General features: G+C 32.0%; 1 protein-coding gene and 2 long non-coding RNA genes across 4 annotated transcripts; all 3 read left to right on the plus strand.

Moving 5' to 3' along the window:
• Positions 1-73: 73 nt before the first annotated feature.
• On the plus strand, positions 74-1,717 carry LOC117682433 (uncharacterized). Its single transcript, XR_010712606.1, has 3 exons — positions 74-257; positions 743-801; positions 1,557-1,717. It is a non-coding gene; the product is annotated as an uncharacterized lncRNA (long non-coding RNA).
• Positions 1,718-4,462: 2,745 nt separating this feature from the next.
• Positions 4,463-6,413, plus strand: LOC105322509 (reelin). Its single transcript, XM_020064950.3, has 3 exons — positions 4,463-4,545; positions 5,784-5,962; positions 6,255-6,413. Exons 1-3 carry the CDS (start codon positions 4,513-4,515, stop codon positions 6,301-6,303), a joined length of 261 nt encoding a protein of 86 aa, XP_019920509.3. The 5' UTR covers positions 4,463-4,512; the 3' UTR covers positions 6,304-6,413.
• Positions 6,414-11,145: 4,732 nt separating this feature from the next.
• LOC136274444 (uncharacterized) lies at positions 11,146-12,326 on the plus strand. 2 transcript variants are annotated; one of them, XR_010712777.1, is made up of 3 exons: positions 11,146-11,270; positions 11,792-11,850; positions 12,175-12,326. It is a non-coding gene; the product is annotated as an uncharacterized lncRNA (long non-coding RNA). The 2 variants fall into 2 exon arrangements; XR_010712776.1 differs by having other exon boundaries at positions 11,163-11,270; positions 11,789-11,850.
• The last annotated feature ends 700 nt before the right edge of the window (positions 12,327-13,026 follow it).

A 13,026-nucleotide genomic window follows, 5' to 3' on the forward strand; every position in this document is an offset into this window, starting at 1 on the left:
CGAAGCTATTTCATCATACGTTTCCTGATTTTCTATTCAGGAAAAGGGAAGTTATTGTCCAACAAATCCAAATGCATAATTAATCAAGAATACTTAAATTATAAAACAAATATTTATTTAAATAACATTTCAGTTCGATAGATCAGGAAACTGTTTGTAATGGCGATGTTTTGCAAAGCAGTGTATTTATGTATGCTATCATTTTTCTTGGTTATTAGTTTATCAGGACATTCCCACACAAGCCAAGAGTGTGAAGGGTAAGTAATATCTGGTTGTATGTTGTATAAAGCATAAAGAGGATTGAAGGATAACACACATTAATTATGAGATTGTTTTTGGGATATAGTTTGTAAATATTTATTATCAATGACATGGACACGTACAAAATAAGCAATAGAGTGTTTAATCTTGTATTTTAATTGCTTGAACAGTTTTGTAATTAAAAATCCTTGGGATTTTCGACTGCAATAAACAAATTGCCGTTTAAATAGTACATTGTAACCACGAGAATGCCAACATACAAGCAATTTGCTTAAACGAGATGTTTTAACTCGTTATGAAGAAGGGGCGAAGAAAAACTATAAATAAGTCAAATACATTCTTAGAAAAGTCATTATTGCCAGTATTCATATTACTTTTCTTTAAAAAAAAATACAATTTTATCAATGAAATGTTTGTTTCCATGGTATTTCATTTAATGATTTATAGATAGTAAATTTACCATATGTATTTGCATTAGTAGAAACTACAAAGGGTGCTGTGTAGGTTTCTATTGGAATCTGATCAACGAAACCTGTGAATGTAAGTCATTATAATTAATCTTAGTACTGAAGTACTGAGGGGAGTTGATTCTATCTATTATCATTTAATTAAAATCAACGATATATGATTTTGCATGGCAAGTGGTATCAGTAATCGAAATATTTCTGAGAAATTGTATGGATCCAGGCAAGATTGAACTCCAGCCGAGCGTCTGGTTGAACGAGACTACATTGAACTCTAGCGTAGGAATACATACGACTTTGAAAAATATCTAAACTGTTTGTACCATTTAAAATCTTACCATTTTCATAGTAGTAATAGATAAGTTTTCTTGAAAAACAATGCTTCAGAATACATTGCATCGAATTTATCGAATTTTTTTAAAGAACTAAGTGTTGTCAGCGGTATCGATTTGTGCTTAGGTCCAAACACTGTTTCACTTTCGGTTTGCCCGAGTAAGTGCATAGGAGAGTTGATTAAAATCAACTCCCAAAAATGACATGAGTTTATACATGTTTTATCATTTATGATTATGGATAAAGACAATTTAAGAGGGCTCATGGTCGTAATCAATTTAGGTTACACTGATATCCTTTAGAAGAAGCTAATTAATAGCTCTGTTTCCATTTAAATTTTAGTTTATGTGTATATTTTTGTATTTTGTTTCTAATAAACAATAGGTTATATCTATGAAATTCACATCTTAAGATTCAAGGTAGATCTAATGGATACTTTACAACAAAAGCATCTTTTGAAAAAGGGTATGAAAATTTAATCATTTCATCTTGATTAAGTATGTAGGCCAGGATACATTGGGTTGAATTGCACAGACAAATGTCCATATCCTACATATGGATACAGATGTCAGGGTAACTGTGACTGTAGCAATGACACGTGTGATGTATCCACAGGCTGCATAACCCCAACTACAGGTATTTGGTGATTAAAAACTGCTTTTTACTTTTTAATTACAGTAAAGATAATGTTTAGTTTTTCGATCTCATCGAATCAGCTTTATTAAGAACAAAAAAAATTGTAGCGTTTATGTTAGATTTATACTTTGAATCTGATTTATATCACAGCTGCAACTCGAGTTCGATCCCCGTGATCGACAGTACTTCCACCTTAATGTGAAAGGTTATGGTGGTCGTCCGCTTCGACACTGCGGCTTCCTCCCACATCAATGACCTTTTTGCGCTAAAACCCGTACCAACGAAATAGTTGATAGAAGTCGTAGAACTTTTTTTAATCAAGCATTGTAAAAAAAAAATAAAGTTCAGTTCAGTTTAATGAAATAAAAATACATTTAGTATTATTCTTCATATTACATATATATGTAAATTACACAATCGAGTATCATAATTTATTGTACAATTTATTACGTTGATAATAGAACTATGCTTAAACAATATTGATTTACAACATGAGCACAACTATGATTATCCAATATTCACCATGCAGATTTGGAAATTATGTTGATTTCCAGGGACTTATTGTTTGTAGAAATACATCTTATACATGGAAATAGGGATGTTATATCGAGCATTTAAATTCATAAGTTATACCTGGTATATGCATATCAAACTAAATATTTGTATAAAAACGTTTATTTTTGGGTGAAGAGTACCAACGAAATTCACAAAAAACCTGAACATGATTATAAAAGAATACATATCGTAGTTAAATTTTGAATAATGGCGCATGACTAAATATTTTTTTTCACGTCTACATTTTTAAAATGCTGCCTACGTAAATTAGCTCTTTAACAATACACAAAAAGAGTAAACAGGAAATAACCCCACACACACCAAAAACAGGTTCGGTGTCCAAGTAGCGTAGTGGACAATGCACTCACTTGTCACCGCTGTGACCCGAGTTCGATCCCCGTGATCAACAGTGGTTGTATGTGATAGGGTATGGCGGTCGCCCGCTTGGACACGTGGGTTCTCTCCGGGTACTCCGGCTTCTTCCCACCCCAATAACCGCCTCGGGCTAACATCCGTGCCAACAAGAGATATTAATATAACTTGTAGAATTTGCTTGTCAATCGTTGTAAAATAAATAAAGTTCAGTTTTAACAGCTTTGAGAACATTTTGTTTTTTGCTTGAGTACTACAATTCAAACTTCTGGAAAAAGTGGTGTAAATTGGACGGCTGACGAGTCTATAAAGTATATAAGATATGATCCATCAATAATTTAGATAATACTTCATAAACTCACAAACCTAACAAAGAAAATCAGTTTTGTTAAATTTGTTTTACAAACTTGAATGTCAACAATCAGAAATGCATACAATCATTGTAATCAATAAATGAAAATTTAAAATAATAATATCATTCTCTGCCGTTTTAACGTCTTTTGGTTCTGAACTGTGTCTGATGTCACTCTGTATTCGGGGATGTAAGAGAAATTAATTATTTGTGTGATATATAAAAAAATTAGAATAACCTAAAAGTAAACAAGTATTATTACATTACATGTAGCTATATGTAATCAACCATTTCAAAAACAGAGACTAAGTGTTTAATACCTATGGTACCCGCTTAAAGATTTTAACTACAGAGTTTCTTATTTGTCTGTTCATAGGCGCGTATGTTAAGGTATCCGTTGTGTAAGAAAAACCCGCGTGATAAAGAGACAAAAAGTGGACCCAAAGGCTGAACTTTTCATGGTTCGGGTCTAGAAGAACTGTGATAATAAATGGGATATTCATTAATATAAAAACCGATATCATAACCAGAATGGTCCGCATCAACTGTTTTTGTTGTTTGATTCTTTCTGTAATTTCAATTTGTGTTCCTCCAGTGATGCAGTTGTTGCTAGTTTTTACTTTGTTGAGGATGGCAAGATAACAAAATGAAATGGGCACAACGGTTATCACTGCTGTGGAGACAAGACCGTAGGCTCGGAATCCATTGTCGGTGACAAAAGGTGTACATAGACACATGTCTTCATCAAAGACAAAGTTTCCCCATGCTCGTGTTAGAGGAAGCGCACACAAGGTAGGGGAGTAAAGCCAAATGACCACCAAAATAATCCGAGTGTTTCTGATCGTAAAAATGATATTCCAGATATACTGAAAATTAAAAATCCAGAATAGGGACACAAAACTATCATCTTGAGCACAGGAAAAAATGGCGGATGCGATGCTCAGAGGAGAACTAATGGAGCTCACTAACCAATTGCTGACGAATAAGTTCAACACGAAGGTAAAATGTTTGTTTTTGTGCAGTATAGCAATTATCACTGCAGCCATGGCGATGATATTAATAAGCGTTTTAACGATAGCATGAAATGCACTAGAAGCGAGGCAAAAATCAAACTCCATGGTTATTTTTTTTTCTTTAAAACAATGTTTTCTTAACCCTATTTCAAACTACATAAAAATGTAGAACAAGTAACAATGTATATAAAATTATTTCTATTTTGTTTGAATAACGTGTCTCTCATTTTTGCGAACAGAGAAGAATATATTTTTTTCTCTTAAGGTATAGCTTTTCATGTTAATGTACATTGCTTAATTTGAAAGAAAAACTTTTTAATTTTCGATACAAATGCAACAAAGCATCGAAATGATATCTCCAAAAGCCCAGAATAAAACGTTAATATTGATTTAAATCTTAAAAAGACTCTGTTAATAAAAAAAAATGTCGGGATAAAAGGATTTAAAAGAAAAATTAAGAGACTAGTAAATACTCTTTCAATTTTAGACTCCGTACATTCTTCACACGGATGTATTCTTCTATAGGATGGTTGACCAGGGACCAGTCGAGATCCGCTTGGTAAGTTCAATGACCCGGTATGAGATCATGGGTTTTAATTAGAAGAGTTGCATAAAAAATGTATGAGAGACTACTGTAGTCTGTCCCAAGTTACTGCTTCCATCACTCATCACTTTTTGATCACCGTAGACATTCTATTTTGGGATGTGTATTGAAACCTGAAGCAGTAGAGGGGGCGTTTCAAAGCAGATAATCTGGGCATTTTTGATATTAGTGGATGAAAGTAGTGTGAGCTCAGAGGTATTTATTATCATCGAAATATCAAGCGAAAAGTGGTGGAAGCAAAAACTCGGGACAGAGTATAGTTATTTTTTGTCTGTCTGGAGTGGTTGGTCGTTACCATATCAAGACTGCATTATTTTCCTTCTAATTAGGGCTCTATGTAAGGATATTGTAAAATACTCACATGTGAAGTTTTTCGTTATTTAATAACAGTCTACATCTTAACTAATCATATGAAAAATAAGGCAGACCTGAGTGGTAAATTTTTGAAAATCCCAACCTCCTAAATGGCAAACCTTCGAAATATTTAAATAATCGCTCGACTTTTTTCACTTTTTGACTCTAAGTAGTAACTAAAGATGGCAATATCTAACCAATAAACAGATTGCTTGGTCGGATGGATGGTAACCAGTTACAAAACCAGTAATCGATAGTCGTATATAATAATCAAAGTACTGAAGTACTGACGTGAGCTGATTTTATTGATTATTGTTTATTTCAAAATTAACGATATGTAATTTTGCACGGCAAGTATATGTAGTTTCGTAGATGTATTTGAATAATTTTGCACATTTTTTCTACCATAAATTATCAGGCTTTTTCATGCTACAGACGGATGATCATGTAGTGTAATATTTAAGAATATGTTTAACGCCATCAAACTTAACGATGCATTAACGTTATGTATCAGTAATCGAAATATTTCTTGAAAATTGTATCTTAGCAATATTGAACACTGGCGTAGGAATACATATTACTACAAAAATATCTAAATTGTTCTTACCATTTAATATCCTACTAATTTCAAGGTATTCATAAATAGATTTCCGTTAAAAAATGCTTCTGAATACTATATGAATTTCTGAATACATTACAACAAATTAATCGTCAGCAGTGATGATGTGATCTTATGTCCAAACACTGTTTCAGTACCGGTTTGCCAGAGTAACTGCATAGATTTGATTAAGGTATACCACTCCTCAAAATTCTTGTATGAATTTTTATCATATATCAAGGGTGTGGAATGGAAGCTGCTGTCTCGACATGATGCTGAGGAGTATCTTCTACCAAAGAGAGCAGCTTATGAACTGCCAGACAACGCTAAGAAGGACGGCGTTCAGTTCCGGTGTTGGCAGCCTGTTTACCAAAAAACAGGATACGACCAGTGGGCCATTGATCAGGTCGAGGTCATACAGTAAGTGTAAAGGTCGTTTTGAAATATAAATTTAAGATAAAATATATTAAAATAGATATTTCTACTTACTTAAATAAAGATGGAAAGATAAATTTACATATATTACAGAGAAAAATTTAAAAAAAAAAATGAAATAAAAAACCCCACTCATTATATTGGTAGATAATAATTGAATTGGATAGTTTATTGTTTTTATAAGATAAATTTTTGATGAAGCTTTGAAATGTGAACTGTTTATTCTAGCTAGTTTAGATTTTTGGGGGATAAATAATTTTTTCTCGATTTTTTCTAGAGACCACAATGCTCAAAATCATAGGTTCATCTCTAGATCGAATGGTTAAACGACGCTACTCAAATGAGCAATTCCTTTGCTGCTGTATTAATTCTGACGAAGACAAAGTCAACCCAAACGATTGTTCCGTCATTATTTATTGGTTTTATGTATTATGGCCAGTGCTTAACAATGTTCGTTTGCACTTTAGGTCTATTTCCCCATTTTCTGAACAGTTATCATTAAATGAAATTTCATTAAGATATATTTGTTCGATTCACGATTAATTAAGGCTCAGACTTGTTTTCAATATCATTTTCCAAACAATGAACATTTATTTTATTTTATTAAATATTTGATTTCTTCCTTTTAGTTTAACATAGGCATTCGGTGATTTCAGACAAAAAGATATGCTTCACTCAATTTCAATAGTAAAACGTTTCAATCTTAGAATGGAATAAATCTTTTTTTTTAACCTACAACACTCATAGTTTCACATTTACCATTAGGATTTTACAATCGTAAGCTTTTATCTATATGTTCTATAGGTAGCTAGATGTCTGATGCAACTAAATTGTATTTCAAAGAATATATTTGTCTGTTTTGAATAACACGTTTTAAGAATGACTCATTTGAAAACAATGAGTTTTTCAATTTGCCAAATGCTTTGAATTTTGAGCATGAACTTTTTTGAACATGTAAGAAAATGCTTGCCAAGATTATTACAGTATATATGATAGAAAATAACAAAAAACTCTATCTCGGGCCAAAAAAAATTATTGGTTATTTTTTTGATTGCCTCACGCCTTAATGATATACCTCCCTCTCATAAAGTTTTATTGGCAAAAAAAAACACTTTCCTTATTTTTTACCTATTCTAAGGTTGTATAACTTCAAGTTTGAAAAAAAAAATTCTCCTCCAACCGTCCTTGGTCTAGAAACCTTCAGGCAGCAATTCCAACCAAACACTTTTTTATGGATTGTCGTTTTGGCATTCTTTAGTTTGAACAATATGTTATGATCGATTTTTTTTATCCATGATGTAATACGATATATTTTACAATAACAATATCCATTGTAATTTGGTGAATATATGGTTTTTTTTTAATGAAAACGTGAAAATTGAATAAAGAAATTGTAAAAAGTATTGCTTTGTTTGGTTTACAAATATTTAGTTCATTTGAACTTAATTTTTTTACTACCTTGTTTAATGAAGACAACAAGGTGTTCTAATACATCTATGGTAATGTAAAACACAACATAGAAATACATTGTACATGTATATGTACAAAACTCTAACATTGAACATCACATGCAACAATGATTATTTGAACTTATTTACATATTGAAAGCATCTTTATCTTTAAAAAAAATTGAGATTTTATAAACTTTGACCCTGTTTGAATAGACAGAGCTCTAGAAATTGCACAACGTACACCCACCTCGACATGTATTTTTGTAATTATAAAAATTGCTACTACGTGCCTTCGTTCAACAACCATTTTATTCCACTCACAGTCGCTGTATTCTAACATTGACATTATTAAATTGCATTTGCTCTCCTGAAACGATGAACTTGTTGGATTCAAATTATGAATATTTTTTTCTGAAATCTACTGAAGTTGAATGAATAAAGAATTGAAAATATATCCTGAATTGTCACCCAGGCACACTTTCAGCTTAGAATTAAAAAATGTTCATCGTGTAATATCGTTGGATGTTTTTGTTTTTATTTTCCCATGATCCGTTTAAAGATACTAGCGATGGAGGTCCTAATCTGTTTGTTCAATATGGAGTATATCACAGTATTGGTCATGTATGAAATGCCGGATAGGTAGAGTGAAACAGAATGTATCCATGGGCTTATTTTCTCTTGGTCGGGGTCCAAAAGAACGGTAATGGTGAATGGCGTATTTATCAATACAAAAATTGATATCATCACAAGAACAGTCTTAATCAGTTGTCTGTGGTTTTTCATTCGATCCGAATTTTCTATTTGCAGACTAGTTATGCGCTTATAACTTGTTCTGACTTTGTTAAGAATGGCCAGGTAACAAAATGAAATGGGTAAAAAAGGAATCAGCGTTGTGGAAACAAGACTGTAGGTTCGAAATGCAACATTAGTGATGAGAGGTGTACAAAGACATTTCTTTTCATCATACATAAAACTGCCCCAAGTGGCAGTGAGAGAAAACAGATAAACAATCGGTGGGAATAGCCAAGTGATCAACAAAATTATTTTAGTGTTCGTTTTAGTGAAGACGGTGTCGTAATAACTCGAATGACAAATCAATACGTACCGATTTATCGAGATTATTGATAAATTCCATAACGATATCCCCGAAATACTGAAGATCACAAATCCAGAATAGGGACACAATACATCAGTTCTATCACATGACAAAATGTACGATGCAATGCTAAGAGGTCCACAGATAGAGTACATCAACAAATTGCTGATAAATAAGACCAAAACAAAGGTAAACGTCTCGTTATTGAGTAGACTGCCGTAGATTATTGAGACAATGGCTAGGATATTTATAAAAGTGCCCACAAATGCAATAGAAACATCGGCGACGAGGCGATAGGAAAATTCCATTTCTCAAAGATAAAATGATTGTTCACCTTTCAAAAAATGTAACTGTTCTTCTACCATTTGTAAACATATCCGCAGCCTTTCAGAATGATTGAAGTGTTACTTGTACATTCATCCATTTCGACATATAAATGCAGTTAAATAGAGTACTCCCTTTTGATCAACTCATACTTTTTTCATATTAGATTTTACATTAATATTTTGCATATTGTATTTTCTGTAAAGAAGGATTTGTATGAGGCGTAGATATTGAAATTTATTCTATCTTAAAGATTATGTCCTGTGCTTTCACAAAAATATAATTCATGTGCTAATAATACTTCTAGGATTTTCATTGTACATGTCATCCCCAGTCCATAATTTATTAATCAGATATTCTTTAAAAAAAGGTCAATAAATTCTTTTGGCAATACCGGCAACTATTCATTTGTTAAAATTATTTCCGATATGGCAAAAACAAGTCTCTTACGCTTAACATTGTTTATATATATATATATATATATATATATATATATATATATATATATATATATATATATATATATATATATATATATATATATATATATATATATATATATATATATATATATATATATATATATTGTGCGAATCTGTTCTTCTAATGAGATCTTTGAAGAACAGAGCAGAATATTAAAATCCCATCTGTGTAATCGAGGCTATAAAGCCCACACAGTTCAATCCGCAATTGATGAGATTACTCCAAAAGACAGGAAAACCCTTTTACAATACAAAGAGAAGACAGACAAAAGCAGGGTTCCACTTGTCACTACATATCACCCCGCCCTTAAGAACCTCAACACCATCCTTAAAAATAATCTGCCCATTCTTTACACTAACGAAAGAATGGCGGATCTTTTCAAGGATCCACCAATGGCTGCATTTAAACGCCCGAGGAACTTAAAGGACATGGTAGTGAGGGCAAGATTAGACAACCCGTTGCCAAATGGTGGTTTTAAAACATGTTCCGATACCAGATGCCTGTTGTGCAAACACAGCACCAACGCGGACAGTTTTAAAAGCCCCATCACAGGTCGCACCTACAAGATATTTGGCAACACTTCTTGTCGCACAGACAACTGCATCTATTTCATCAGTTGCAAAGTCTGCTCTAAGCAATACGTCGGTGAAACAGGTGACCTCCGCAGAAGGATCAACAACCACCGCTCTACCATAAAGACCAAAAAAGTCAAGGAGCCCGTCGGAGAACATTTTAATACAAGTGGCCACAAATGGGAAGACATGACAGTATTGGTTATTGACCATAATCCTCATTGGACAGACGCGGAGAGGAAGAGCAAGGAAAAGTTCTGGATGCACAGACTCAAATCATTCAGACCTGATGGCATGAACAAACAAATGGACTTCACTAAAATGAACGTCTCATAGCCATACATCACCTGACACCCACATACTAATTTCATGAAATCTGTCAACTGCGCTTCTTCCATTCATTTTTTTGGTTTCTTTACTACCTTTTATTTGTAAATCATTTTTTTCAATTTTATTTATTTATTTTCATTGAATTTTATCTCTTTTTAATCAAAATTCGAGTCTATATCATAAGTGCCGTACGAGTTAACTACGGGGGTTCAAATTTTCATTAGATAACTCGGACGCCAATTTTAATTAGCTAATTAACTTAATCAGGCGTGAAGTTGGCAGTCGATTGATTACTTTAGAGCGATTGGCGACAGTAGCAACACCTTCTTTAAGAATGTGAACAAATGTTTATAATGTAGCTGTTCTTTTTTATAGTTTCTTAAGTAGTTTAGTAGTAGCTTTAGATTTTGTTTTCTTTGTTTTGTACTCATGTAATTTATTTTTGGTCCTGAAGAAGGGACTGGTTGTCCCGAAAATTTGACAATTTCTATTGTTCGTGTCGTTAGCCATTTTTAGTGCTTTATATATATATATATATATATATATATATATATATATATATATATATATATATATATATATATATATATATATATATATATATATATATATATATATATATATATATATATATTGTTATTCGTAAAATTGTATTTCAAGTATTTACATTCACAAAATATATTTTTTGCCTCTTGACCCAAGGGGTCTCAGAAACCAATATATGCTATTTTTAAAGTTACTGTAGCTTTTGTTTCTCTTTTCTATTACATATCACCACAAAGCTATTTTATCATACGTTTACTGATTTTTTGCTATACAGGAAACGGGAAGTTATTGTCCAACAAATCCAAATATATAATTAATCAAGAATGCTTAAATTATTAAACAAATATTTATTTAAATAACACTTCAGTTCGATCAATCAGGAGACTGTTTGTAATGGCGATGTATTGCAAAGCAGTGTGTTTATGTCTGCTTTCATTTTTCTTGGTTATTAGTTTATCAGGACATTCCGACACAAGCCAAGAGTGTGAAGGGTAAGTAGTATTTGGTTGTATGTTGTATAAAGCATACAGAGGAGTGAAGGATAACACATATTAATTATGAGATTGTTTTCGGGATATAATTTGTAAATATTTATTATCAATGACAAGGACACGTACAGAATAAGCAATAGAGAGTGTAATCTTGTATTTTAATTGCTTGAACAGTTTTGTAATTAAAAAACCTGAGGATTTTCGACTGCAATAAATGAATAGCCGTTTATATGGTACATTGTAATCACCAGAAGGCCAACATACAAGCAATTTGCTTAGGAGATGTTTTTAATTCGTTTTGAAGAAGGGGTGTTGACCTCGATACCTATGATGAAGAAAAAACTGTAAATGATTCCAATACATTCTTCTTAATGTCAGTATTGCCATTATCCAAATTACTTTTCTTTGAAAAAAAATACAATTTTATCAATGAAATGTTTGTTTCCATGGTATTTTGGTATTTTCATTAAATGAATCTTAAACATAAATAGTAAATTTAGCATATGTATTTGCATTAGTAGAAACCACAACGGGTGCTGTGTAGGTTTCTATTGGAATCTGATCAACAAAACCTGTGAACGTAAGTCATTATAATTTAAAATGACTTGAGTTTATACATGTTTTATCATTTATGATTATGGATTAAGACAATTTAAGAGGGCTCATGATCATAATTAATTTAGGTTATACTGATATCCTTTAGAAGAAACTAATTAGAAGCTTTGTTTCCATTTAAATCTTAGTTTATTTGTATATTTTTGAATTTTGTTTTTAATAAACAAAATGTTATTCCAGACCTATAAAATTAACATCTTAAGATTCAAGATAGATCTAATGGATACTTAACAACAAAAGCATCTTTTGAAAAAGAGATTGAAAATTAAATCATTTCATCTTGATTAAGCATGTAGGCCAGGATACACTGGGGTGAATTGCACAGTCAAATGTCCATATCCTACATATGGACACAGATGTCAGGGGTACTGTGACTGTAGCAATGACACGTGTGATATATACACAGGCTGCATAACCCCAAATACAGGTATTTGGTGATTAAAAACTGCTTTTTACTTTTTAATTACAAAAGAGATTATTTTAAGTTTTTCGATCTCATCGAAACCACTTTTTTTTTTTTTTAGAATTTTTTAATGAGATTTATGATTTGAGTCTGATTTTTATCACCGCTGCAACCCGAGTTCGATCCCCGTGATCGACAGTGCTCCCACCTGTATGTCGTCCGCTTCGACACGTGTGGTTTCTCCGTTCCCTTCGGCTTCCTCCCACCTCAACGACCTTTTGCGCTAAAACCCGTACCAACTAAAATATTGATATAAGTCGTAGAACTTTTTTTTATCAATCGTTGTAAAATAAATAAACATCAGTTCAGTTTAATAAAATAAAAAAAAAAACATTTACTATTATTCTTCATATTACATGTACATGTAAATTACACAATCGAGTAACATAATTTATTGTACAATATATTACGTTAATAATAGAACTATGCGCAAACAACATTGATTTACAAGATGAGCACAAATATGATTATCCAATATTCACCATGCAGATTTGGAAATTATGTTGATCTTCTGGACATGTTGATAAAAATATATCTTTTCTACTTCTCCCAGGTAAAAATTGTTCAGCGTTTTTAAAATAACTATTATTATTATTTTCTAAGCATGTATTTTTTCGTGTTTATCATGGGAGTTGCTACAATTTTTGCAAATGAGGCCCCTTGATGGGTTATTCAACA

Source organism: Magallana gigas, chromosome 4 (assembly GCF_963853765.1).
Source record: "Magallana gigas chromosome 4, xbMagGiga1.1, whole genome shotgun sequence".
Classification (NCBI taxonomy): Eukaryota; Metazoa; Mollusca; class Bivalvia; order Ostreida; family Ostreidae; genus Magallana; species Magallana gigas.